General features: G+C 53.4%; 3 protein-coding genes across 7 annotated transcripts; 2 read left to right on the top strand and 1 right to left on the bottom strand.

The window, feature by feature from the left end:
• Window positions 1–541: 541 nt before the first annotated feature.
• Window positions 542–3,005, top strand: CHCHD1 (coiled-coil-helix-coiled-coil-helix domain containing 1). Of its 2 annotated transcripts, none has more exons than XM_010984148.3 (3): window positions 542–706; window positions 832–969; window positions 2,645–3,005. In XM_010984148.3, exons 1-3 carry the CDS (start codon window positions 583–585, stop codon window positions 2,719–2,721), a joined length of 339 nt encoding a protein of 112 aa, XP_010982450.1. In that variant the 5' UTR covers window positions 542–582; the 3' UTR covers window positions 2,722–3,005. The 2 variants fall into 2 exon arrangements, with proteins under 2 accessions (XP_010982450.1, XP_010982449.1); XM_010984147.3 differs by lacking the exon at window positions 2,645–3,005 and adding an exon at window positions 1,532–1,822 and having other exon boundaries at window positions 832–950.
• Window positions 3,006–3,446: 441 nt separating this feature from the next.
• On the top strand, window positions 3,447–17,791 carry ZSWIM8 (zinc finger SWIM-type containing 8). Of its 4 annotated transcripts, none has more exons than XM_031461081.2 (26): window positions 3,447–4,160; window positions 6,243–6,396; window positions 6,649–6,743; window positions 6,920–7,092; window positions 7,266–7,373; window positions 7,488–7,569; window positions 7,685–7,805; window positions 8,211–8,412; window positions 8,569–8,744; window positions 9,084–10,077; window positions 10,848–10,979; window positions 11,115–11,294; window positions 11,397–11,580; window positions 11,804–11,902; window positions 12,476–12,600; window positions 13,042–13,282; window positions 13,381–13,539; window positions 13,645–13,873; window positions 14,068–14,357; window positions 14,514–14,737; window positions 15,278–15,763; window positions 16,007–16,190; window positions 16,294–16,470; window positions 16,635–16,754; window positions 17,078–17,188; window positions 17,314–17,791. In XM_031461081.2, exons 1-26 carry the CDS (start codon window positions 3,953–3,955, stop codon window positions 17,772–17,774), a joined length of 5,715 nt encoding a protein of 1,904 aa, XP_031316941.1. In that variant the 5' UTR covers window positions 3,447–3,952; the 3' UTR covers window positions 17,775–17,791. The 4 variants fall into 4 exon arrangements, with proteins under 4 accessions (XP_031316941.1, XP_010982448.1, XP_031316942.1 ...); XM_010984146.3 differs by having other exon boundaries at window positions 3,448–4,160; window positions 17,010–17,188; XM_031461082.2 differs by having other exon boundaries at window positions 3,449–4,160; window positions 16,007–16,166.
• A 124-nt stretch (window positions 17,792–17,915) lies between these two features.
• NDST2 (N-deacetylase and N-sulfotransferase 2) lies at window positions 17,916–26,269 on the bottom strand. The gene is given in 17 exon segments (XM_031461091.2): window positions 17,916–18,536; window positions 18,632–18,734; window positions 18,933–19,042; window positions 19,148–19,318; window positions 19,514–19,688; window positions 19,824–19,947; window positions 20,314–20,410; window positions 20,503–20,685; window positions 20,817–20,945; window positions 21,203–21,388; window positions 21,568–21,722; window positions 22,041–22,128; window positions 22,331–22,977; window positions 22,980–23,674; window positions 23,754–23,793; window positions 25,163–25,262; window positions 25,939–26,269. Coding segments are annotated over 14 exon segments (2,649 nt in total). The 5' UTR covers window positions 23,335–23,674; window positions 23,754–23,793; window positions 25,163–25,262; window positions 25,939–26,269; the 3' UTR covers window positions 17,916–18,410.
• Between the last annotated feature and the right edge of the window lie 278 nt (window positions 26,270–26,547).

Raw genomic sequence — 26,547 nt, 5'->3', positions numbered from 1 at the left:
AAAGCTAGGCATCACAACTGAAGGGCCGAGTCTATAAATTGGAATAATACTAAGTACCTTCAGAGGATTGGGGAGGGAATTAAGTAAAACGATGATGAATTCAGAAGTGCTTAAACAGCTCTTGAAGGTTTACTAAAATCATTCCCAACTTAGCATCTTAAAGTCTCATATTTTGATTAGCTCCCATCCCCTGCCCGTGACTATGTCAATCACTATCTAATCCAACCAGCTCACCCGAAACCAGTGTCCATCTATCGTGGCTCTTTCCTGGGTGTCCCCGGTCAGTAACTGCCCCAAGACTTCAAGGCCCGGAGCTCCCAAAAGAGTTACCCAGGTCAGCGTATGACTCCCAACAATCCTCCTAACTTGCACAGGTGTCTGCACCCGCCGACGTCCGAACACGGTATGAGGGCAACGATGCCGGAAAAAAAAAAAAAAAAAAAAAAAAAAAAAAGAGGTGCATGCTGGGGCGGGAGGGGCCGCCGAGCTTTCTCGGAGTAGCGCGCTGAGCCTCATCGAGCTCGTAGGGGTCACGCAGCGTCACGCACGGCGCCGCAGAGCCTGCCGGGAGCTCGGTGAGCAATGGCGACGCCCAGCTTGCGGGGTCGTCTAGCACGGTTTGGAAACCCACGGAAGCCTATACTGAAGCCCAAGAAGCCCCTCGTCCTAGCTAACCATGTCGGGGAACGGCGCCGGGAGAAAGGCGGTGAGCAGTCGGAGCCGTGGAGGCCCCAGAGAGGAAGCCGGAGGAGTGCAGGGGACTGCTGGGTGGGAGGATTAGAAGGTTAAGGATCTCCTTGTGACTGAGGGCCTCCCGTTCTGCCCTTCCAGAGGCTACCTGTATCACGGAGATGTCGGTAATGATGGCTTGCTGGAAGCAGAATGAATTCCGCGACGAAGCATGCAGAAAAGAGATCCAGGACTTCTTCGATTGTGCTTCGAGGGCTGAGGTGATAGAAAGTTCTTGGGGTATCCTCTTGGGAGGAGAATGGGGTCATACAGTAATGATTCTTTTTGCCTCTTGCTAGGTAATAAGAAAGTCCTCATTCTGAAAGGGGGAGGAAAGTTTTAGAAGCTACTTGACCCACGCCAAAGTGGGAAAGGTTACGGTTTTGATGGCATTGTGATCTTGAGCGATTTGTTTCACTGCTTTTAGCTTTACCAGATGCAAAACGAGGTTAATGTTAATATCCACCTTACAGAATTTTTAGTATGAAATGAAGAAATGGGTGGGAAAATCACTTTGTAAGTTTTAAATAGATACTATTGTCTGAAGTAGGATTAAAGATAGTGAAGGATAGGCAGGTTGTATGGTTTCCAGCCTAGACTTAATTGCCAGCTGGCATGGTAGTTTCAGATCATACAGTCATTCGTAGGTCTCAAACCTTTTTGTTGAAAGGGGACTGGGAAGATAACACAGATCTCCAGGCTGGTTAATAACTTACTGTGATTTGGGGTGTTGTGAGAACTGTTAGCTTCGGTCAGAGCCAATTTTAGAGCTGTCATTTTAATTTTTGTTCTGTGTTTTCAGGCAGCCCGAAAGATGAGATCAATCCAGGAGAGCCTGGGAGAGTTGAGGAGTTTACCTCCCAAGAAATTGAATAAGTTGTTACATAGGTTTCCTAACATATCTCATGTCAGCTGAAAAATGAAGAAGGATTTTCAGTGACTGGACTGTAGCTTCTGAGAACTATGCAGAGGCGTTTTAGAGATATTTGCACTGTTGTGCTCTCTTTGAAGAGTAGAAGGAGGCAAACTTTTTCCCCCCCTTTGGAATCATTATTCGATATCTTTATATCGAAATAAAATCCTCTGACGAGAACTTGGCCTTTTGTTGTGGATTAGGTGCTCTCCATAGTTCAACCCTGTATCCACCCTACACTCTGAAAGGTCTTTGCTCCCTGGTTTGCACCAGGAGCTGGATAGAAACTTTTGTTCTGCATTTGAAGTCCTTTATACCGTTTAGTGCTCTTGCTTTTGAATGCACTAAAGGATGTTAAAAACAAAAAACAAAAAACTCTATATAGTTTCTTGCCATCATCTGTAAGTATTTAGTGACTATGTGTTTTGTCCATAGCCAGTACAAGGAGCTGCCAGAATAATTGGAAGTTCACAAACTGGTGACTTGAAGGTGATGCAGATGTATTTTATTTGGCCTACACAGTTAAATAGTTTTTAAAATAGCTGCCCACATTTAAAAATAGGAAAAATGTCATAAAAATCCACTTTTTAGTTTTTCTTAAAAAAAAAATCAAAAGATCTGGCAACCCTAGTTTCTTAATCCCACATGGAAATAAACTCTTCTCAAATAGAGCTGCTTATCATTTGTCTCCACTCCCCAGGGACCTGGCCACAGGACTCTTCCAAATAGTGAGACTAAGATGTAATTGGCAGTTATCTTTCTGTATCACCTATTTACCTTTCTCATCAAGTTACCTACCTATTTGCTGAAGGTATTTACTTTTGTGACCCCCTTATATTAGAAACAGTTGTTTAGCATTTTATGTGTGCCCTTTCAGGCATAACTCAACCTTTTCTACGTACTTTAGAGCATTAAATGGACAAAGGGATATGTGGGCATTTTAAAGCTCCAGGGGGATAATTATTGAGATAAAGAAGTCTTGCCTCCTTGACCACCCCACAGCTACCTCTCCCTCATACCCCACTGGTGGAATACCGGGCACTTGCCTGGTTCTGCAGGCTGAGGCTGTTCACTGTTAAGAAGAAGCTCAGTGCTTAGATGCTTTGGACTAGCCTACTTTCTGTCAATGGAAACTCCCAGTAAGAGGTCTGTGAACATGTATGGGAAAAAAATTTAAACTACAACTGTAATCGAACATTTCAGTTAGGACTGTGGAAACAAACCCCAGTATTATTAGCAACACCTATATGAAATCACAATTTTTTTTATATAATGGTTCATTACAGATGTCTCGTCACTTATACTCATCACTGTCTTCAAAGTTTAGTAGTTATTACACTTGCTACTGGGATCTTATTTCATTTGAAAATAAAGAAGTACTACTTTGTTGCAAATTTGTTTTATTAGTATTTTATCATTGTATTTCAACATAATCGGTTTCCTTTGTAATTATTTTGTTTATTTATAAACAATCTGAGAAAAGGGTCCAGGGGTTTCATCAGGCTGCTAAACGGCCCATGGCACAAAAAAAGGCCAAGAAATCCTAGACTAAAAGGCCCCACTGACAAACAGTACAACCATCTCCTGAAATCAAATGCCTCCTTTAACCGATGTTTTGCCAATTAGACCCTATAAAAAGTCTCCTGGAATGCAGGCTTCTGGACTACAGTTCCCAGGAGGTAACGCGGCCCCGGGGCCTATCCGGAGTTAGGACAGTAACTCCACCCAATGGTTCCTACGTTTGTCTCTTGACAGCCTACGATTCCCGGCATGCGTAGCGGCTGTTTATCCCTTGAGGACATTATGGACGCCGAGTTATGTTGGGATCTGTAGTCATTTCGTCTACTTGTGTTGGTTGCATTCCTCTTATGGTATCTAGGGCTAGGCTCGAGAAAAAAGCAGGAAATATAGCAGTTAAACAAGCCGACCCCTTATATCCGCGCCTACCGGGACCGGTTCCCCAGCGCGCGAGGGCGGAAGTGGTGGTGGCCGGCGCGGCCGGAAGTTCAGATCAGCTGATGGGGGAGGCGGCGCCGCAGCCGCCGAGAGGCCCCGGTTGCCGAGCGCTTCGTCCGGGCCCGGAGTCTCGGAGACTGGCCACGATTCCCGTTCACACTTCGTACTTGGGCGAGGTCCCGTCCCGTATCTCTTTCAGACCTGAGCTCCTCGCCCGGCACGGCAGCCCTGAGCGCCCCGGCCACCCCCAGCCCCGGCTCGCCTCTCAGGCCCCGGGCCTCCCCTCAGCCCCCGGCCGGCGGCCCGGGCCGCGGATCCGCGGGGGGGGACCCGGCCCCGGGAGGTGCGGGCCCCATGGAGCTGATGTTCGCGGAGTGGGAGGACGGAGAGCGCTTCTCTTTCGAGGATTCGGACCGCTTTGAGGAGGATTCGCTCTGTTCCTTCATCTCCGAGGCCGAGAGCCTCTGCCAGAACTGGCGGGGATGGCGCAAACAGTCAGCGGGGCCCAATTCCCCCACTGGCGGCGGTGGCGGAGGTGGCAGTGGCGGTACCAGAATGCGAGGTGAGGGTGAGCTGGGGGGAGGGGAGCAGGCAGGCCCTGCTTCGGCCTTGCTCGAGAGCTGTCCCTGCTCCGGGGCTGCCCCGGACCAGGAGCTGTCCCAAGCTTAGAACAGACTTCAAGACTCGCTTTTCCGGTCTTCTTGGGGCTGGTTTCTCCGCACTGGTGTGTATGTGTGTGTGTTGGTGTGATGGCTGGGAAATCCTGGGTTGGATAGGATTAGCGACAGAAAACTGATCTCTTGTCGTTCATTTGCCTTAGAGTTGGGATAGAGGAGAAAAATTCCCACTCTGACTTGGGGAATACTTACCGAGTTCAGCCTGAGGCAGGCCAGAAAATGGAAGAGAATGTGGGTAGGGGTCGGATTGTGAAGACGTGAACACTTGAGGTGTGTCACCCCGTTGCAAGCATTGGGAGCTTCTTGATTCAAGGTGATAATCTCTGATGCCAGTTGCACCAAAAAGGGATTCTAGCCAGAGGAAAGTGGAGGTGAAGTGGCCCTATGAGAGGAGATGTCACATAGATTTAGATTTAGATCAGAAGCTTGGTTCCTGGCCATATTGAACATCTGTGAGAAGCCAAGGCTGGGGCTACTGTATTAGAGCCTTAGATTTCTATCATCTGGAGCCTGGGGAAGAGTATGGGTACTTGTCCCTGGAGTCTCATGAAACACTCATCCAGCTTCTCACTTGAGTTTCTTTCATCCTCGGGTCTTTCAGTGGATTAGCTGATTAGTGCTGTGAAGAATTTTGCTTTTATTAAAGAGGAGGGAGAGGAGAGTGATAATAAAGAGAAGCCCCATAGGCTCAGGACTCACCGTGTTATTTCCCTGCCTTCCTCAGGGCAGTTTTTGTCCTGGGCTTTATGGGAAGTTGAGGGGTTTAATTTGTGATTCTACTCTGGCCATTTTTTAAGGGTCCTGTTTTCCAGATTGCCCTGCAGAGAGAAACTGATTTATGTCATCATTTAAGAGTGATAGTATTCAATTTTGGAGAGAGAGCATATGCCCTGTGTACGTACGTATGTACGTGTACACACACACACACATACACCCTTAGGCGGTTTCCCTGTGAGTTTTCTATGGCCTTTTTACTTCTTTCTATGGCCTTTTTACTTCTTTCATATTTGCATGTGTAGATAATCTTGGAGTTTAGAGCTCTCTCAGTTTAAGGGAAGTAACTGAAGATTTTGGTGACTTTTAACATACGGGTATCTTCCTGAACAGGTTGAAATCTGGAAACCATGTCATTTCCCCACAATGCCTACCCCCTACCCCCACAATTTCTCACTTGTAAAATAAAGAGATTAACTTTTTTGGGGGCAGGGGGAAGGTCCCTTTCAGCTCCATAATTTTCTAATCTGTCTTTTAATCTGACTCGCAATTTGGTGAAATATGCAGTCTGTTTCATGGCTTTTTGATTAAAACAGTGTGGGAAACTTTGAGTGGTAACTCCATTCTACTCCAGGTGATCCCAGGAGCAGCAGCTAGGTTTCCTTGGGATAACCTATCCTCTCCCCTGACCCCAAGGCTTCTGTTGTGGGAAGCCATGGTTCAGGTGTGCCAATGTAAGGTGCTTCTGGAGATACTTCTTTTAACTCTTCAGGGCTCTGGCTTATCTTCCCTCCTTAGATAGAGGCATGGAGTCATCTGGAGAAAAAGGGATGGTAAACAAACAAAAAAAGCAATTAGAGAAGAGAATGCTAGGGGAGAGATATTAACAACATAATACAAATCTGAAGTGCCAAGTATATGGGAAATTAATTGCCAAGCCAGGTGAGACTTGTTACTTGCTAGGATCTTGGGATATACCTGTTTGACCTGGAGTTTCTGTGATATCCCTGGTATCTTCTATTCTAGACCTTAGGTAACAGTGTGGCCTGGGGATTGTTTAGCTACCCTTCCCCAGTCGGAATCTTAAGGGTGAGTGTACCCCGACAGGAGAGTCCTTGGTTTTTCACCCAGATCTCCCCTTTCTTTCTTGGTGAAGGTGGGACTCAAGAATGGCACTGGCATTGATGCCAAGTAATCATGGCCCTTTTCATTTCCCCTTATCTTTCTGCTCACCTCAACCTTTGTTTCCAAAGATGGACTGGTGATCCCATTGGTGGAGTTGTCAGCAAAGCAGGTGGCATTTCACATCCCATTTGAAGTGGTGGAGAAAGTTTACCCGCCAGTACCCGAGCAGCTACAGCTCCGAATTGCTTTTTGGAGCTTCCCTGAGAATGAAGAGGATATTCGGTGAGGCTCCAGGACTGACGGTGGGGAGTAGGGTCCTGATATTCCACACTGTGTGCTGGGATTCCCACAGAACAAAGGAGATACTGTATTTGGGGCTGTGGTAAGAGATGACAGGGGGAGGAGGAAGTGTCTGGGATTGTCCCCAAGAGGGAGTGACACTGGGGAGAGAGTGCCCAGAGCATTGTGGTCTCTGACAGGCTCTATAGAAGGTTATTTGCTGCATTGTGGCTGCGTCCTCTTCTTCCCTCCCAGACTATATTCCTGCCTGGCCAACGGCAGTGCAGATGAGTTCCAGCGAGGGGATCAGCTGTTCCGCATGAGAGCTGTGAAGGATCCCCTACAGATAGGTAAGGGTCTCATCACACCCTGTGGTGCTTCCTGCTCCTCCCGTCCCCTGTGTTAGGAATTAAGGAACTACTGTAAGAAGATGGAGCAGGTTGTCTGAATAACTCCAGGGCCAAAGTCAAAGGCAGAGACCTTTGTCTTGGCAGCTCTCCCTGGCCATACCCATGTTTCTCCCCAGGGTTCCACCTGAGTGCTACAGTGGTGCCACCTCAGATGGTCCCCCCCAAAGGGGCCTACAACGTGGCTGTGATGTTTGACCGCTGCCGGGTCACTTCCTGCAGCTGCACCTGTGGGGCTGGGGCCAAATGGTGCACCCATGTCGTGGCACTCTGTCTCTTCCGCATCCACAACGTGAGGCCCTCCCAATTTATCCTGGCCCTATCCTCCGCTCCACCCCCCTCCTCTGCTGCATGCCTGGCTGCATTGTGAGCCCCCTCGCCTCCCCTACCTGCCTCCCTATCCCTGGCTCCAGTGTCAGCAGGCCTTTTCTCAGATCGTTGCATTTCTCTTGCTGTTCCCTTCAGGCTTCTGCAGTCTGCCTCCGGGCCCCAGTGTCAGAGTCCTTGTCGCGGCTACAGAGGGACCAGCTGCAGAAGTTTGCTCAGTACCTCATCAGTGAGCTGCCTCAACAGGTGAGTGAAGTTGGCACGCCCTCCTCCAGCTAGCTCCAGGGCAGCGAATCAGCCTTCCTGTTAGGCCTAGGCCTCCTTGGGTGACTTACACCTTTGTGTCCCTTTCCCCCTCAGATCCTCCCCACAGCCCAGCGTCTCCTGGATGAACTCCTCTCCTCCCAGTCAACAGCCATCAATACAGTGTGTGGAGCCCCAGGTGAGTGTGGTGAGAAGGAAGGGCAGCAGGAGAGCAAGCTGGGAGTTCAGGGTGCCGCTTACTGAAGGTGGACCTGAGCCCCATCTCTAGGTGACTGCCTGCCTGTCACCCCCAGACCCCACAGCAGGGCCCTCGGCCTCCGACCAGAGTACTTGGTATTTGGATGAGTCAACACTCACTGACAACATCAAGAAGACGCTACACAAGTTCTGCGGCCCCTCTCCTGTGGTCTTCAGGTAAACGAGGCCTCCACGTACGGTGTCTGTGGTGGAGGGGGGAGTGTGCCTCAGGTTGTTGACAGATCCTTGGTTCTGTTAATGCCTGCATCTTCCACTTTGTAGTCCCTGCACTGGTCCAGGGCCTGGCACACAGGAGATGTCACTAGTGAAACCAGTGGATGATGATATTTTATAGTCACAGAGGGGTTTGTCCTTAGGTAGAGCAGGAGTTAGTTTTCTTCCTTTGAGTGATCAGCAGACTGAGGCAGAGAGAGATGAAGAATTTTTGTCCGGACACACTATTTCCCCTGTACTCTGTATTTTGGGTCAGGACCCCTTTTGTGTCAAAGTCCTGTTGCTCTTTCACCTGCTTTATTCAGCCCCATCTTAGGGTCGTCATTTTCCGCTCTGTGACTTTCCCAGTGACGTGAACTCCATGTATCTGTCTTCCACGGAGCCTCCGGCTGCTGCAGAATGGGCATGTCTGCTGCGCCCTCTGAGGGGCCGAGAGCCAGAGGGTGTCTGGAACTTGCTCAGCATCGTGCGGGAGATGTTCAAGCGGAGGGACAGCAACGCTGCCCCCTTGTTGGAGATCCTCACTGACCAGTGCCTCTCTTACGAACAGGTAATCGCCCAGATTTGGTTGGGTAGCCCCGTGGTGGTTGATTCTCTCCCTTCCTTACTTAGCCTTTTTCCCCTCTTGCTGACAGGGACACTGAGGAGGGCTGCTCTGTCTTTCTTGAAGCTGTTAGGCGTATCTCAGAGCCCTCTTTGTTTCCAGATAACAGGTTGGTGGTACAGCGTGCGCACCTCAGCCTCACACAGCAGCGCCAGTGGGCACACGGGCCGTAGCAACGGGCAGTCAGAGGTGGCGGCCCACGCGTGTGCCAGCATGTGTGACGAGATGGTCACTCTGTGGAGGCTGGCTGTGCTGGACCCTGCACTCAGCCCCCAGCGGTGAGTCTCCCTCTAGTCTCACCACAGCACGAGCCCCCATCTCCATGTGCACATACAGACGTACCCTTTTTCTATTCCTAGGGAAATGGGAGGTGCTGAGTGGTAGGGTTACTGGTGATTTATGTGTCTTTTTCCTGGGAGGGTTTCTCCTTCCCTCCCCTGAATAGCACCTACTTTCCAAGATCCCTGAGTATTAGGGTGATGTCTGTGAGGCCAACTCAAGGTGTGCTTCCCTGTCTCCTTCCCTGTGCCCCTCTTTGGGGCATGCCTTGCCCTCCCCTCCCTCCTTGGTGTAGAGCAGAGCCCCCCAGCGACCTGCCCCCTGCTTTGTTCCCACAGCCGCCGGGAGCTGTGTGTGCAGCTGCGCCAGTGGCAGCTGAAGGTGATTGAGAACGTGAAGTGGGGACAGCACAAGAAGATCCTGGAGCGCCTCTTCCCTGGCTTCCGGCCAGCAGTGGAAGCCTGCTACTTCAACTGGGAAGAGGCCTACCCACTTCCCGGTGTTACCTACAGTGCCACTGACCGGAAGCTGGCCCTGTGCTGGGCCCGAGCCCTGCCCCCTCGGCCAGGTGCCTCCCGATCTGGGGGCCTGGAGGAATCCCGGGAGCGGCCCCGCCCTCTCCCCGCCGAGCCAGCTGTGCGGCCCAAGGAGCCTGGGGCCAAGCGCAAGGGATTGGGTGAGGGGGTCCCCTCATCACAGAGGGGTCCCCGCCGCCTCTCGGCTGAGGGGGGAGAAAAAGCTCTGCATAAGATGGGTCCAGGTGGGGGCAAAGCCAAAGTATTGGGTGGGGCTGGCAATGGGGGCAAGGGCTCAGCAGGCAGTGGGAACAAGCGACGGCTGAGCAGTGAGGACAGCTCCTTGGAGCCAGATCTGGCTGAGATGAGCCTGGATGACAGCAGCCTTGCCCTGGGCGCAGAGGCCAGCACCTTCGGTGGATTCCCTGAGAGTCCACCACCCTGCCCTCACCCTGGTGGCTCCCGAGGCCCTTCTACCTTCCTTCCTGAACCTCCAGATACTTTTGAAGAAGATGGTGGCGTGTACTTCTCAGAAGGGCCTGAGCCTCCCACAGCCTCTGTGGGCCCCCCTGGCCTACTGCCCAGGGAGATCTGTACCCAGGATGACCTCCCTTCCACAGATGAGAGTGGCAATGGGCTCCCTAAAACCAAAGAGGCAGCCCCTGCAGTTGGAGAGGAGGATGATGACTACCAGGCATATTATCTGAATGCCCAGGACGGGGCTGGGGGCGAGGAAGAGAAGGCTGAGGGCGGGGCTGGGGAGGAGCACGACCTGTTTGCCGGGCTGAAGCCACTGGAACAGGAGAGCCGCATGGAGGTGAGGGGACTTGGGGGAGACTCTGAGGGTGCTCCATAGCCATAGCTGGGAGAGGGGCCATCTGCCTTGAGTTAGGAGTGACAGGACCATTGCGTGACTGTTAGAATCCTGTAGCAGACTCCTAACGGGCCTCACTGCCTGCAGTCTGTTCCCTTCACTGCCTCCAAATTGATTTCCCTGGAAGGTGTGATGGTGCCACTCCGCTGCTGAAACTCTTCAGTGGTTTTCATTGCCCTTAGGATAAAAGTGAAGGTCCTTGGCCTCACCTATGAGGCTTCACTTGTTCTGATCTTTGCCTGCTTCTCCAGCCTTGTCTAGCCACCGTGCCCCTTACACTACTCTCTGCTGAGCATTTCCCGTAGCGTGTCGTGCTCTCTCTTACTTTTGCATGGATTGTTGGGAATGTTCTTCCCTCATCTTACCTGGTTAGCTCCTGTTCCTCCTTCAGATCTCAGAGATCTTAGAGATCACTGTCTGTAGAAAGTCTTCCTGAGACTGCCTCGTTGCCCCAAGTTCCAGCGAGGTGTCCTACCCATCTACTCCATTCTGGACCTTTCCCAGTAGTAGCCAGCTTCACACTGGTCTGTGTGTTTATGTGTCTATTTCTATTTCTCTAACCAGACTGAGTCCCTATGATGTACCCAGGACTAGAATAGGGCCCACCATATAGCACGTGCTCATGGGATGTTTGCTGCATGAGTGAGTATGGTGTTCTGCTTCTTGGAAGCATTGGGGCCTCAACATGTCTGGTGCCCGTGTCCTCTTTCCAGGTATTATTTGCCTGTGCTGAGGCCTTGCATGCTCATGGCTACAGCAATGAGGCCTCTCGCCTCACTGTAGAGCTTGCCCAAGACCTGCTAGCCAACCCACCTGACCTCAAGGTAGAGCCGCCCCCTGCCAAGGTGAGAGAGACCCCTTCCCCCTTCCTCTTCACTTACCCCTCTTCCTCTCCCATGCCCCACCCCAGGTGAGAGTCTCCTCCCCCTGCCAAGGTGAGTCAGACTCATCTGCCTGCCTCCTTGTGTTTCCCTCTTTAGGGCAAGAAGAACAAGGTGTCTACAAGCCGTCAGACGTGGGTGGCTACCAACACCCTGACAAAGGCGGCCTTCCTGTTAACAGTGCTAAGTGAGCGCCCAGAGCACCATAACTTGGCCTTCCGAGTGGGCATGTTTGCCTTGGAGCTACAGCGGCCCCCAGCTTCTACCAAGGCCTTGGAGGTCAGAGGTGCTATCTAGACCTCGTACTGCAGTTTCCTCAGAGCCTCTCACCTTAATCTCTGTCGATGTATTAGAGGTCTGAGCCCCTCCCTGTGCCCTCAGGTGAAACTGGCATACCAGGAGTCTGAGGTGGCCACCCTGCTCAAGAAGATTCCTCTGGGTCCAAGTGAGATGAGTACCATGCGGTGCCGGGCAGAGGAGCTTCGGGAGGGGACACTCTGTGACTATCGGCCTGTTTTGCCTCTCATGTTGGCCAGTTTCATCTTTGATGTTCTCTGTACTCCAGGTAGGATGCCTGACTCTACAGCAGGTGGGGATCTGGGGCAGGGGTAGCTTTCTCAAAGGAGAAACCAAGAGCCTCAAGGCTTAGAACTGCCTTTAAGGGGAACTGCCTTTCCCATCAGGCAGTTTCATGGAAAGATCTGGAATGATGAGCATCTTGGGTTCCTTCCCTTTCATTCTTTTCCATGCTGCTTCTCTCTGCCTAACTTACCTCAACTTTTATCCAGTGGTTTCTCCCACGGGTTCCCGACCTCCAAGTCGTAACTGGAACAACGAGATGCCTGGGGATGAAGAGCTGGGATTTGAAGCAGCAGTTGCTGCCTTGGGTGAGTCTGTCAGTGTCTTGAGCACATCTGTGAGCTAAGCCTGGCCCAGGCCTTGAAGGGCATGAGACATGGTGCCTGTTCTGAAGAGGCTCTATAGTAAGGGGAAGGCCAGGATGACATGTTAGTGCCAAGTCATGCCTCCAGGACAGTTAAGAATTCAGGGCAAAAACGTGTGCTGTGGGTGCTGGGTGCTATAAGGACAGCAAAACAGAACTCTCAGGGGGCCTTAGGAAAGGGATACAGTTGGGAATATGGGTTAAAAGATCAGTTAAGGTCTAGGTAGGGGGACAGAACACAGGGGCAGTCAAATCTTCATGAAAGTGAGGAGCCCAACCTCTCTGAAGTGATGGATATGCTGGGACAGTAGAGTGAGCCAAATTATGAAGGTCTTAAAAAGCAGACCAGAGCGTAGGCTGGATGTGCTGGGCAATGAGGCCCTTCCGTAGGGAATGTGGGTTGGACCCGGAGAACTCCTTACCTCACATTCTAGTGGCTGGGGAGCCTGGCCTGTTTACCTTTGCTGTCTTGGGAGTTATGGCCATTCTCAACCCGCTGAACCCCTCTTTCTCACAGGCATGAAGACAACAGTTAGTGAGGCGGAGCATCCCCTGCTGTGTGAAGGCACACGTCGGGAGAAGGGTGACCTGGCATTGGCACTGATGATCACTTACAAGGATGACCAGGCCAAACTCAAAAAGGTAAGGGATTGAGGTACTGGGATTTTGACAGGCAAAGAGAGCAAATTTCACCACCTTTCTCAGGGTTTCCAGTATGATGAGAAGAGGGCTCTTCTACCTGTAGGAGTAGGAGATAACTAGGGAATCTTGGGAACAGCTCATAAAGAGCACCAGAGACCAATGGTTCTTTACAGGAGTGCTTGGGCAGGGGGTGGAAGAAGAGAAGCAGAGGGCATAAAGTCACTCACTCATTCATTCATTTCAATATTTATTGAATATCAATGTACTCAGACAGAGGATACCAAGATATGTAAGCCAGCCCCTATCTTCCAGGAGGTTCTCCTGTGGTTAGAACTGGGGAAGCCTTCCTGAGGAGGAAGTATTAAGCTGCTTGAAGGAGAAAGGAAAGTAACAGAAGTCAGGAGACTAAGGGCATCCTGTCACTGCCTCTCTGTCTTCCAGATCTTAGACAAACTCTTGGACCGAGAGAGCCAGACACATAAACCACAGACACTGAGTTCGTTCTACTCATCTAGCCGCCCAGCCACAGCCAGCCAGAGGTCTCCTTCAAAACATGGGGGCCCATCTGCCCCAGGGGCCCTGCAGCCGCTGACCTCAGGCTCTGCAGGGCCTGCTCAGCCAGGGAGTGTGGCAGGGGCTGGGCCAGGTCCCACTGAGGGCTTCACAGAGAAGAATGTGCCTGGTGAGGTGGGGGCACTGGGCAGGGGGGATGAATGGTATGGAGCCATGTTGGGGTCCCCTTTCCCGGGCTCATCCCAGTGTCCTATTTTCCCTAAATAGAGAGTTCCCCACATTCCCCCTGTGAGGGTCTCCCATCTGAGGCAGCTTTGACCCCAAGGCCAGAGGGGAAGGTTCCCAGCCGCCTGGCACTTGGCAGTCGTGGAGGCTACAATGGACGGGGCTGGGGCTCACCAGGGCGGCCTAAGAAGAAGCACACAGGTATGACAACCCATGGGATGACATGGAGGGAAGGAGATCTCTGTAGGTTGGAGTCTGACTTCTGGAACTTCTGACTTCTGAGACTGACTTGTCTTGTGGGGTTAGGCATGGCCAGCATTGACAGCAGTGCCCCTGAAACAACATCGGATAGCTCCCCAACCTTAAGCAGGAGGCCACTTCGAGGGGGCTGGGCCCCTACCTCCTGGGGTCGAGGACAGGACAGTGACAGCATCAGCAGCTCTTCCTCGGACTCCCTTGGCTCCTCGTCATCCAGTGGAAGTCGCCGGGCCAGTGCCAGTGGAGGGGCCCGGGCGAAGACAGTTGAGGTTGGCAGGTCAGTGGGAAGAAATACCCCTCTCTTTTGATCTGGCCCACCCTCAGAGCCACATCCCCACATCCCTAGTGTAATCCAACTTTTGCTCCCCCCATGCCGCCCCCACATCCTCACTTACCCGGTCTCTTCCAACCTACCTGGACACCCATTTCAGAGAAACCCCAATCCCCGTCCCTACCGCATTGCCCCTTCAGGTACAAGGGCCGCCGTCCTGAGAGTCATGCCCCCCATGTACCCAATCAGCCGTCAGAGGCAGCTGCACACTTCTACTTCGAGCTGGCGAAGACGGTGCTGATCAAGGCAGGGGGCAACAGCAGCACTTCCATTTTCACACATCCATCTTCCTCAGGGGGCCACCAGGGTCCTCACCGAAACCTGCACCTTTGCGCCTTCGAGATTGGGCTCTATGCCCTTGGCCTGCACAACTTTGTTTCTCCCAACTGGCTCTCACGTACCTATTCTTCCCACGTTTCCTGGATTACAGGTAAATCCAATATCTTGATTTGGGTATGGGAAGATTAATTGATGGAGATAGAGCCTCATCCTGATGGGGTTACTGATCTGATAGGAAAGACACCATTCCCGTTCCCCAGTGGTGCCTGTGCTAACCCCATTCTGCTTTTCTCTCCTTCCCCTGAAGGCCAGGCAATGGAGATTGGCAGTGCAGCCCTAACTATACTGGTAGAATGCTGGGATGGGCACCTGACGCCCCCTGAGGTTGCATCCCTGGCTGACAGGGCATCACGGGCACGAGACTCCAATATGGTGAGGGCAGCAGCGGAGCTAGCCCTAAGCTGTCTGCCTCATGCCCATGCGTTGAACCCCAATGAGATCCAGCGGGCCCTGGTGCAGTGCAAGGAGCAGGTATTTCTACAGGCCATTTGGGGACATCTGGGCAGGGAGGTTGGGCATGGGGAAAGCTGCTGGCCCAGCTCTTGACTCCCACATCCTGGAGTTCACCAGCTATCCAGTTAGTTCTCTCATGGTGACACTGGACATAACAACGTGCTTTCACAGCCATTACTTCCTGCACCTTACAACTCTGAAGATAGGATTATTCCTATTTTACAGTTAAAGAATGTGGCTTGTAGTTAAGGAACCAAGATCACCAGGATGGAGTACTTAGGGAAGGTCTCAGGGAGATGATGGGACCTAGTGGGGAGGGAGTAGCTAAATTAATTTGGAACTGGGACTATAGCCGAGTCTTGACTATTACTGGTCAGCAAGTATTTGCTCAGTGCCTGTGTGGAGCATTCACTGCTCTGACACTGACTCTAAGCATTGGCCCTAACCTCGGATGCCTCCCTGGGAACCAGCCAACCCAGGGAGACTTTGGAATGTCATCTAAAACTGTCCCTAAGTAAAGCTCTTCCCCCTTATAACCTCTTTGCTCCTCCCTTCCAGGATAACCTGATGTTGGAGAAGGCCTGCATGGCAGTGGAAGAGGCGGCTAAGGGTGGGGGCGTATACCCCGAAGTGTTGTTTGAGGTTGCTCACCAGTGGTTCTGGCTATATGAGCAAACAGCAGGTGGCTCATCCACAGCCCGTGAAGGGGCTACAAGCTGTAATGCCAGTGGGATCAAGGCAGCTGGGGAGGCTGGGCGGGGGCTGCCTGAGGGCAGGGGGGGCCCAGGGACTGAGCCGGTTACTGTGGCAGCAGCAGCAGTGACAGCAGCCACAGTGGTGCCAGTCATCTCGGTGGGGTCCAGTTTATATCCGGGTCCAGGACTGGGGCATGGTCATTCCCCTGGCCTGCACCCCTACACTGCTCTACAGCCCCACCTGCCCTGCAGCCCTCAATACCTCACCCACCCAGCTCACCCCGCCCACCCCATGCCTCACATGCCCCGGCCTGCCGTCTTCCCTGTGCCCAGCTCTGCGTACCCACAGGTGAGACCAATGTTCTGCTGGGGGGATGGGCATGTGGGAGAACATGGGGAGTTCATGGAGGGTTGGAGTGGGGTGCTCTGGGAGAATATTAGGGCTGTCGAGGAGTCCTGGTGGGGTGGCAGGAGTCAGGGAGGACCCAGCCCGACTAAGAAATGCAGGCATACCCAGTTGTGGGACGAAGGGGAAAAAACTACATCCTAATGTACTTTGGTATCTTCCTTTTCTTCCTCTCCCTCCCTGTAGGGTGTGCATCCTGCATTCCTAGGGGCTCAGTACCCTTACTCGGTGACTCCCCCCTCACTTGCTGCCACTGCTGTGTCTTTCCCCGTCCCTTCCATGGCACCCATCACAGTACATCCCTACCACACAGAGCCAGGGCTCCCACTGCCCACCAGTGTGGCCTGTGAGTTGTGGGGACAGGGAACAGGTGAATGGAGGGGAGGTACACTCGGCAGGGGAGGTGTGGAGGGGTTCCTCTTTGTCCCTCTTCGGGCTCTGAGTTCCTCACATGGCTTTCATCCCACCCTCAGTGAGCAGTGTCCATCCAGCTTCCACGTTTCCAGCCATCCAGGGTGCCTCGCTGCCTGCCCTGACCACACAGCCCAGCCCTCTGGTGAGCGGGGGTTTTCCACCACCTGAGGAGGAGGCGCACAGTCAGCCTGTCAACCCGCACAGCCTCCACCACCTGCATGCGGCCTACCGTGTTGGTGAGAAGAGGTCCCTTTCTGTGCCCCACACTTGCAGAGCCAGAGGCTCTTCAGTGACCCCTCCTCCCCGGAGCTCTCAGCTTGTTTACTGTGGGAGCATTCCCAGGTGGAGGTAGAGGGTGACAAGGATACACCCTCATCACGTGCCCACCCCTTTCTCCCAGGAATGCTGGCACTGGAGATGCTGGGTCGCCGGGCACACAACGATCACCCCAACAACTTCTCCCGCTCCCCCCCCTACACTGATGATGTCAAATGGTTGCTGGGGCTGGCAGCAAAGCTGGGTAACACCTCCCCTCCCCAGGACCATTGTCCGCCCCCACCTGCTTCCCCAACCTTCCTATCCCAGACCTCCTTCCTAGCTCTTGCTCAGAGTTGAGGCCTTGGTCGGGTATGTGTGCGTGCGCGGGGGGCGGGGGGTTACCTCAGCTCCTGGGGCGGAGGGAGGCTCTCTCCCAGACCAGAGCTGAGAGATCAAAGTTGGGTCCCTAGGGCAGAGGTGGCCACCCCCGTCTCATGCCCCTCCCCCTGCCCCCCAGGAGTGAACTACGTGCACCAGTTCTGTGTGGGGGCAGCCAAGGGGGTGCTGAGCCCGTTTGTGCTGCAGGAGATCGTCATGGAGACGCTGCAGCGGCTGAGCCCCGCTCATGCCCACAACCACCTGCGGGCCCCGGCCTTCCACCAACTGGTGCAGCGCTGCCAGCAGGCATACATGCAGGTGACAACCCAGAAGGATGGTGCAGGGTGGAACCCTTCCTGGGCAGGCATGGAAGAGATCACTCAGTCTGCAAGGGCGGAGAGGTCTGGCTCTGCTCAGTGGCTTATCCTCCACACATCTTCCAGTACATCCACCACCGCTTGATTCACCTGACCCCCGCCGACTACGACGACTTTGTGAATGCGATCCGGAGTGCTCGCAGCGCCTTCTGCCTGACCCCCATGGGCATGATGCAGTTCAACGACATCCTGCAGAACCTCAAGCGCAGCAAACAGACCAAGGAGCTGTGGCAGCGGGTCTCACTCGAGATGACCACCTTCTCCCCCTGAGTCTGGCCCCCCTAGGGCCCTATACAGGGACACAGGCCTGTGGCTATGGGGGCCCCTCACAAAGGGGGAATGAATCTTGGCTGGACGGATCATCCCCACTCAGTTCCCTGGTAGCCCAGACTGGCAGCTGCTCTTGGGCTGTAGCTTGGGGCCAAGATGTCTCAGACCCTAGAAGCCTAGGGTTGGGGGAGACAGCCCTGTCTGGGAGGGGGCGTTGGGTGGCCTCTGGTATTTATTTGGCATTTATAAATATATAAACTCCTTTTTTACTCTACAGTCTGCCTGGGCCTTTTCCCTTCTTTCGCTCCATGTGTGGATGAACCTTGAACTGGGGCAGGGAAAACTCTGATACTTGCTCTGTTCTAGGTTTCTCCCACTCCAGTGAGGCAGACAAAACAGAAAAATAAGGATGTTTATTAAGGTAATTTCTAGCCCATGGCTAGGGCTCGTACTCAGCTCTATGAGCCACTGTCCGGCCTCATCCCCATTCAATGTGAATGACATTAGGGAGGCCGGGCCACAGGTAGATCCCACTGCTCCCACAGTAAGGGGTCCCTCCCATAGCCAGTATAGATATACTGCTGGGGACCAAGAGGGACATCACTGGATTAATACATTCCCCTACACCCTGCCTGGGCCCTCTCATTCCCCCAACCTTCCCAGACCATGGGCTAATGGTGCCTTGTACCATGTTGTGGGGTATCTAGAGAAGCCCCTTTATTAGACCCCAGAGCCATGGGACAGGGATGCCCTTTCCTTCTCAGCCATCCCAGGCCTGGAGGCCACTGAGGTAGAAGGAGGAGGGGCCAGGCCACTCTAGTCCCCCTTGTGGGCCCTACTCTGGGCTGCCCCTTAGGGAAACGGGGCTTTTGCTGGTACGTGAGGCTGGTACATCAGCCCAGACTGGAATGCTGCAGTTCTTCCCGAAGCCATGAGGGCACTGGCTGGCCAAGCCGGCTCAGCAGCTTCGACAGCTCCAAATTGTGGTTCCGGAAAATATCCGTAAGGAAAAGGCGGGACTAACAGGAGAAAAATTAAGTCGGAAGTGGTAAGGAGTGGAACACAATCAGATCTTAGAGGTGGCGAGGGATACCCTGCCCCTGGCTTTACCAACCTCAGTGTCCATATCTGGGTACCTCCGGCCTTTGCTCTTGCCCAAACAGCGAGTCTTGCCACCTTCAAGTCCCTGGCACCAGAATCCCTTATCTTCATCAAACCTGCTCAACAAGAAGAGGCCATTAGGTGGCAGAGAAAAGAAATCTAAGCCGCATAAATGTACACTACCTCTCCCAGCCCACAGGGACATATGTCTCTCCTTGCGAGACTGGGTAAATCCATGTCTCTTCCAAACAGGCATGGTCAACCTGCTTCCCCACTTCCCCCAGAGTCATCCTCCCTGGGTCATGCTCTCCCACCTGAGGGTCCGTGTGTAGTTCAGAAAGGGTGTGATACCCAGGAACTTCTGGATGTTCTCCATTGAGGCAGCTGGGTTGGTACGCAGCTCTTGCCCATCCACAATCAGCAACTAAAGGGACAGGGACGTGGTTCCCTCTATATTCTTTAGAAGCCTCTGGGCTGAAGTGAAGAGGAGGGGAAGGGGACCCCAATGAAGGCTACTGGGGAACTGTACCTGTCCAGAGGGGTAGTAAGTCAGCCAGCGTTGTAGATGGGTGGAATAGTAGCCAGGGACAAGACAACGGTTCTGCAAGGAGCGAAGGGCCAGAGGGGCCTGGGAAGAGGCTGAAATCACTTGGTAGAAGGTATAGTTCAGAGCAATTGGATCTCCATGAGCTCGCTGGTGCTGAAGGACAAGGAACAGGAAGGGAAGGGATTGGTGACTTGACAGAATTATTCTGCCCTTACTCTTGATCCAGTTAACAGACAGCATAGGCACCTCTCCCCAAGGCACTAGTTTAGTTTCCGCATTCTTATTCCTTTCTGTCTCTAACAGTCACACCTCCCTCAAGTTCCAATGTGTCCCTAGCTTCAGGCTCACCTGGTACCAGGAGTAGGCCCTGTCAGCAGGGTTGGTGAGCACAGTGATGATCTTGGCTCGTGGCAGGAGGGCAGCCCCCCGCCGTGGTACAACCTCTGAGTCAAAGTAGGTGGCACTTTTTTCAAATAGGAAGTCAGTGCTGGCATTAGAAGGGACAGGGAAGAAATCCATGTACCTAGGAAGTAGTACAGAGAAGAGGCAGGGCATGTACAGAGCGAAGGGGCCAGGTATCTATGCTGGTGGACTCTGGAATGGGGGATTTTAGGGGAGGGAAAGGGAGTGTTGAGCTGAGAAGCATTCCTGATCTCACCAGTCAATTCCCTTGTTGTAATTAGGGCCATTGAAGAACTGAATCTCCTCAAAGGTGCTGGGGCTCGGGAAGCTGCTAGTCACAGCTGGGTGTAGGCTCAGGAAGAAGTGAATAGCTGTGGTCCCTAAACGGAAGACAATGTCCAGGCCATTGTGGGAGAGAATTCAGTTCAACAACATGAACTTTAAAGAGCTGAGAAAATAATCACTCTGTGGAGTAAAATACCCTTTGGCCAAACTAGAATGAGAAAACGTCTGACAGAGGCCCAGGGAAGGGTTAAAATGGTGGGTCTCAGCCTTGATTATACATCAGAATCACTTGTGGGTCTTTAAAAATAAAATACCTCCACAGATGACTCTGATATACAGCTTGGTTAAGAATCACTCAAGGAATTGGATTAATGAGGGGTCGGTGTGAGAAGCAAGTTCCTTGGCCAAAGAATCCTTTGGGTTTAAGGCAAGGCAACAGAAGTTGGCTAAGGATGATTCACCTGTCTTCTGGGGTCCCACAATGAGGAACTTGGGGAGCCGATCACAGGTTTTCTCCTTGGACCAGATATCTTTGTGCCTCTTGTCGTCACAGGGATTCTGAAGGTGAGGCCAAGAATCAGATGAGGCCTAATCTCTTCTTCAACACCCACCCCATCACGTCTCTGGGTCAGCCTCAGTCCCACCTATACCTGCCAAAGGGGGCTTCGCTCTTGAGGGAAGAGGTCAAAGTACTTTTGTGCAAGAGAGACAGGAGGAAGGGTCTGTAGGCGCAGCCGTGTCCAGCACTGGAGAAAGCGCACCAGGCTCTCAAAGGTGTACAGGCCCAGCCGGTCATTTCCATAATTGGACAGATGGGTCATAAAGATGCTGATCTGAAAGGGGGTGCCTGCATGTCAGATTGGGAGAGTCTACCCCACTTCAGAGTTGGGCTTGGTGAGCTAAAGTCGCAGCCTGCAAACACTCTGGCTCTCCAATCTTCTAGCCCTTCCTCTCGGCACCTTACCGGATTAAGCAGCACCGTTAGAAAAAGTTCTCCTCCTCGGATGCTCCGGTCTAGTTCACGAGAGCCTCCAGGATACTCATTATAGAAGATTGTGTGAGTGAAGAGGCCACATGTCTGCCGCGGCAGCACCTGAAGGGAAAAGAAACAGGGACAGATGAGATCTGAAAGACAGAATGCGAAGTAGATGAAGGACAGGAGTCCTGAGGCATTAGGGTTCCCTGGGTTTGTAGAGGACTCACTCTGAAGTTATAGCAATAAAGCTCTTGCTATGTGTGTTTTGACTTTTCACCCCTCTATCCCCATTACATGGATGAGCTTGGAAAATGCAGGCTGCAGGCTGTCCAAAAGTGGGAGTTGGATTCAAGTTTGTATTGGGAGTCCCTCACCATAATGCCATTGTGAATGAAGCCACGGCGGTAGCGGGCAGGGCGGAGATGGGGATACTCCTCGGTGCTGGTCACCTGGATGCCCCACACAGATTTCCAGGCCTCATAGAGCTGTGTGTGGATGGGGTACACGCCGGAGTGGTGGGGGGCCACAGCATACCCCAGATCCGTGGGAATCCCATGCTCCTAGGAATGGCATAGACTCTCACTAGAACCTGGTGAGGTTTGGGGAGTAGAGGGTAAAGAAGATGGGGATGCCTCCACAGAAAGAAAAATGGAGAGGGTGGGAAAGGGTACCCCATTAGGGGCAGGTTGGAAGCATTACCTCTGGGGAAAAGTATGGGGAAGAAATCCAAGTGTCTCACCAGAGCAAACTGTTTGTTGAGCCTCATCTGGTCAGCTAGCACGGAGCGATTGTGGAACAGGTGTGGCTGCATGTGGCTCCACATGTGGGGGAACCACCAGAACTCTTGGCGGTGCTTCAGCAGCATGTCGTCCCCTGCATCCTCCTCCTCTGTCCCTGTGACCACACACTGACCACTGACCACAGCCAGTCAACTCCTGTGCCCTCCTTTGCTCTGCAACAACACTAGCCACCTTCCATCCTTGGGACAACCTTGCTGACCTCTGCCCACCCAAGACTGTCCATCTTCCCCATTGCCAACCTGCCCTCCAGCCAGCCATGCTAACCTAAATTCATACCCACTGCTACTGCCTCACTGCATTCTGACCCCAAACCTTGCCCCTTTTCTCCAACTTATCAGCCCAGGAGAATGGACAGTGAAGGGACAGATCAAACTAAGACTGACATGCTGAAGGAGCAGGGGAATAAGCTCACCAGTATGATAGAACTTGCCCGAGAAGCCCAAGTTGAAGGTGAAGTTGGGGACTAAGGTCCTGAGTTTGTTCTGGGTGGTCAACAGAGCCTGGGAAGAGTAGCAGGGACATGAGAAATCAGGAGAGAGCAAACCAAGCAGAAGAAAAATGAAAAGTAGCATTCTTCTTGCCAGGAAAGGGCAGGGACTGTACCTAAGACAAGCTCAGAATCAAGGAGGAGAGTCTGATAGGACAGAGCTTGAAACAGCTTCTAAGGAAAAGAAACTTAAGACAGGAAAAAGAAAGACTGACCTCAACATCAGCTACCTTCATGCGGGTACCTTCCTTGCCCACAAAGATGTCATCGATGTCTACCAAGATGTAGCGGTCAAGGTCCAGGCAGAGGCGCTTGCCGGTGAGGTACGCAACAGCATCAACGAAAACAAGTTTGTGGAGCCAGAAGGAGAGGCCGTGGCCAAAGAGGACCCGCTGGATGCCATCATGAAGCCCCAGGTCCTGTACCACAGTGGGGAGCCGGGCCCGGCGAGGCACTGGTCCCGGCACAGGGGGCTCAGCTGGCCGAAGGCTGGCAAGAAGCACTGGTTCATATGTGCTATGATTGGACTGGAAGATGGTCCAGTCATCACCAGGCAGTGGCCCAGGCTCCAGGCGGCTGGGGCGTGTCAGATGCAGTAGCGGGGCAGAAGGATTCACTTGGTAGTCTCGGAGCCCCACATTTGAGTGTAGAAAAAGGGGAAAGCCCTTGAGCTGGGCACTCAGTAGGCTATGCTCATGGGCTCGGAAAAAGCCAATGATGCCTACACCATACTCCACACAGTACCGGTCTAGCAGTTCCCGACTCCAAGCATCCAGGTTGACATACTTGAGCAGGTTCTCATAAATGACCAAGACATAGCGGCCACGGGTATGATCAGTCAGTGTGGGCATGTCCCCTCGGCAGGTGCCAGCTCAGTGCTGTAACGAAAACGACTAGACTCCAAGATGGCCACAATCTCCTGTCCCAACTGTGAGTATGCACTCTCCACAAACACAAGGACCACGGGTTCAGTTCGTGCTGTCTCTGGAGGCCTGGGGGGCCGGGGTGGAACTGGAGGCCGTGCAGGGCCAGGACCAGCTGCCCCACCACTGCTGCAGTCTCCCAAGGGCAGGGGCAATGGTTCCTTGGCCTTAGGGCTGGTGGATACATAGTAAGCCAAGAAGCCCATGGAGCCCAGACTGAAAGCAATCAGCAGCAGTATGAGGCGGTGCAGTTCCAGCTGCCGAGCTGGGCGCACCACCTTCCACAGCTTGAGCATGGCGGGGGAGGTAAGGCAGGGATGGGGACCACCTCAGGGGATGGGAGGTAGGAGTTCTATAGGCTGGGACTCTCTGGGAGGGTGGAAGGATACAAAAAGAGGGGAAAGGGATTCTCACAGGGTCAGCTCCCTGGAAGGGTGGAAACAAGTCCCCTTAGTATAGGGTAGGGGAGGTAGAAGGGGCAACAGGGAGCAACTGGACAGAGTCCATTGGTCTCAGGTCACCATGGCCCACTGGCCCATGGCTTCAGGATGCAAATCTAGCCAGGATCCACCTTTGGTCCTGGACGAACTCCTCACATCAGAGGTCAGCAAAGTTCACAGTCTCTCTGCTCACTATCTGTAAGAGAGATCAGTGGGTTACTTCTCTCCTTGAAACTGTCAGTAATCCATTCCCCTCTTCACCCCATCTCTCTTACCTCCTGCTCACAAGATGATTTGTTCTCCAAAAAAAAGCTCCTGTAGAAGAACAACACAATCTGAGTCTCATACCTTAGCTTCACAGCTTGTGCCCTCTCTTAGAATACTGGCTAAATTCTCCTCCCTGAGTTAAGTTCAGAAACGCAGCGCTCGACTGTAGGTCTGGAAGGGAACAAACCTCCCAGCAACAAGGGGCCAAACGGCCCAGGAGGCTGAAAATGAACCTGCTCTAAAAGGAGTTCCCAGCCCGTGACTGAGTAGTTGGCCAGCCAGCAGATCTGGCCTTCCTGTGAAGAAGGGACGGAAAGCCCTAGAAGTCCCGTGCTCCAACGAAATTATCAGTTAAGAGGAAACTCGTGTTTGCTAATCTTCCTCATCAAGTAAACCCAACATCACAAACGAACAGCACTAACGAACTTGCAGTCAGGTGGACACTATGGTGGGGGAAGAGGAAAGAGAAATGGTGCTAGCTAATCATTCTATTACCTTCCAAGCCCAGAACTTGGGGATTCTCTTTTCCATTGCTTGTGAAAAATTACCCATCCCTGCCCTTTACCTCACCTGTGCCAGTGTCAGAAGGGATGGTAAAAATGTAGCCCCAGAGCGGGCCACATCACTGGGACCTAAGAAAAGCTAGAGAGCTGAGTCCAGAGTCTCTCTCCTTATCCACTCCAGTTCTTCCTAACTTAGCCTAGGTGGTACTATAGCCTCATCCCTGAACAACTAAGACAGGTCTTGAGCTAGCCTAGAGAGACATGAGGGATTGAGCCGTTACAAAACCAGAGCAAACTGAGTGGGGCTGGGTGACAGAGAGCAACAGGAGTATCCAAGCAAAAACAGAAAAGCAGTAGGGACAGTATGACCAGAAAATAGTTTTAAGGAGATCTAATTCTGGAAACTTTTTTCCTTAAGTAGGTAATTGCTTCTAGCTTTACTGTCACTCTCCCCACCTGAGCCACTCCTAGTAAGGCCAGTGGCTGGCAGTCTCTACCATCCACCCACAGACACACACATCTCAGGGTGATTAAGTGGAGATAGGGTCCTTCAGAACTGACAGACAAAATGGCTCAGCTTAGGCCTGGGTAAAACAAATCAGTATGAAAAGGGAACTGAGAGAGGACCAAAATAGTGATGGGAAGGGATGAATCCTAAGAATTAGAGTAAATTCTTTGTGGAAAACAGCAGTGAGAAGACATCACTGTGGGGCAGTAGATATTGGGAGTATACCATCCATAATGTTAAAAATAATTCACATTTACTCAGGGTTTACTCTTTGTCAGCCATTCTTCTAAGAGCTTTTCATATATTTAATGCTCACACCAGCCCTAACAAGTAAGTAAGTAGATACTATTACTATCCCCACTTCACATGTGTGTCATTCGAGGTCCAGAGAAGCTTAATAACTTGCCCAGGATCACACAGCACAGTCAGTGAAGGAACTGGGATTCAAAGTCAGGCCTGTCAAGCTCCACAGCTCTGCTCTTAACCACTGCATTTTAGCTTCGGACCTAGAAGAAGCAGCAATATTAAGCGAAGGGGTGCTGAGGGAGGACTGGGGGAGGGTGTGGGCGGAATGATAAATACTGAAGTGAGATCCAAGGTGGAAGCCGATGGTGGGCGCGAGGGGATGCTGAATGGATGTGCAGCAGAGGAAGGTTTCTGCGGAGAAACCAAAGGGGTCACCCAGGCCCGGATGGCAGAGAGCAATGGTGGTGGGACCGGGGAGGCGGGGCTGTGGGCCCCGCGCTGGGAGACCAGCAGTGCAGATGCCGTGGGAGGGGGACCGAGTGGTCATACGGACGAGGCGGGCTGGCACACGGGATAAAGGATAGAGGGGCCTGCCGGGGGAATGTGGGGTCACAGGTGGGAAAGGAGGGAGCGGGACGCGGAGCACTGGAGGGGCAGGGCAAGGGGCGCGCTCAGGAGGGTCGGCGGTGACATCTGGGCGGGCGTCTGACTGGGAGAGCCCCGAGGGGAGGAGGAGGCCCAAGCTGAGGAGACTGAGGCCACCAGCAAGGCTGCTAGTGGAAGGGACGGCGCGGGGGGCGCGGGGAGCGCGGGACGCCACTGCGGGCGGTTTCGGCGGCCACACGGAGGGAAGTCTGTGAGAGGAGAACTGCGGGGACAGTGGGTGGGGGCCACACTCTGAGCTGAGGGGGTGGGGTCTCCCCAAGGGAGGCTCACCCGGCGGACTGGGCGGCGTCCCCGCGGTCCCCGGGCTCCGCCACGTCCCGGGGCTGCCCGGCTTCCCAGCTCTCGGGGCCTCGGGCCGCGTCGCAGCGGCTCCGCCATCTCCGAGCGAACGCTCTGCCGCAGCCGGACCCAACCACCGCTCCCACCGGGGGGAGGCGGCGCGCGGCTGCTCGCGACACTCCCTCGGGTCCCGCCGTCTCCGGGCCCAGCAGCCGCACGGCCCAGGTGCCGGGCCGCCGAACGGTCTCCTGCCGCGGTCGGCAGAGCCACGGCCTTCGAGACGGCGGGCTCCACGTCCCCGCAGCAGAGGTGCCCCCTCCTCCCCGCCCGGTGGCACAGTCTGGCGAGCGTCGGACGCCGCGGCTCCGGGAACAGGGGCGGTCCAAAGGTGCGGGATCTCCCACTCGGCACGACGGAGGGGGAGCCGGGCCGGCCCACTGAGGGGCGGGGGGGGGGAGTGAGGCGGCCCTGGACGCGGGCGGGGCCCGGGGGCGGGGCCAGATCTCCAGCTCACCTCCTGCGGGGCCCAAGTTCCTCCTCCCCAACCCAAACTCGCCTCAACAGCCCCGTGGACAGATTGGAGGCTGATGAACTTATGAG

The sequence above is a fragment of the Camelus dromedarius genome, chromosome 8 (genome assembly GCF_036321535.1).
Source record: "Camelus dromedarius isolate mCamDro1 chromosome 8, mCamDro1.pat, whole genome shotgun sequence".
Classification (NCBI taxonomy): domain Eukaryota; kingdom Metazoa; phylum Chordata; class Mammalia; order Artiodactyla; family Camelidae; genus Camelus; species Camelus dromedarius.
The sequence above is the reverse complement of the archived record's forward strand: the minus strand, read 5'-3'. Positions and strand labels throughout refer to the sequence as shown.

What these genes read in the sequence shown, in the direction of transcription:
- ZSWIM8 (XM_031461081.2), top strand. Translation starts at nt 3,953, where the DNA reads ATGGAGCTGATGTTCGCGGAGTGGGAGGACGGAGAGCGCTTCTCTTTC. An exon ending in GAAGGATCCCCTACAGATAG is followed by an intron (nt 6,744 to 6,919) that starts GTAAGGGTCTCA and finishes GTTTCTCCCCAG; the next exon opens with GGTTCCACCTGAGTGCTACA. An exon ending in GTCTCTTCCGCATCCACAAC is followed by an intron (nt 7,093 to 7,265) that starts GTGAGGCCCTCC and finishes TGTTCCCTTCAG; the next exon opens with GCTTCTGCAGTCTGCCTCCG.
- CHCHD1 (XM_010984147.3), top strand. Translation starts at nt 583, where the DNA reads ATGGCGACGCCCAGCTTGCGGGGTCGTCTAGCACGGTTTGGAAACCCA. An exon ending in ACGGCGCCGGGAGAAAGGCG is followed by an intron (nt 707 to 831) that starts GTGAGCAGTCGG and finishes CTGCCCTTCCAG; the next exon opens with AGGCTACCTGTATCACGGAG. An exon ending in ATTGTGCTTCGAGGGCTGAG is followed by an intron (nt 951 to 1,531) that starts GTGATAGAAAGT and finishes CTGTGTTTTCAG; the next exon opens with GCAGCCCGAAAGATGAGATC.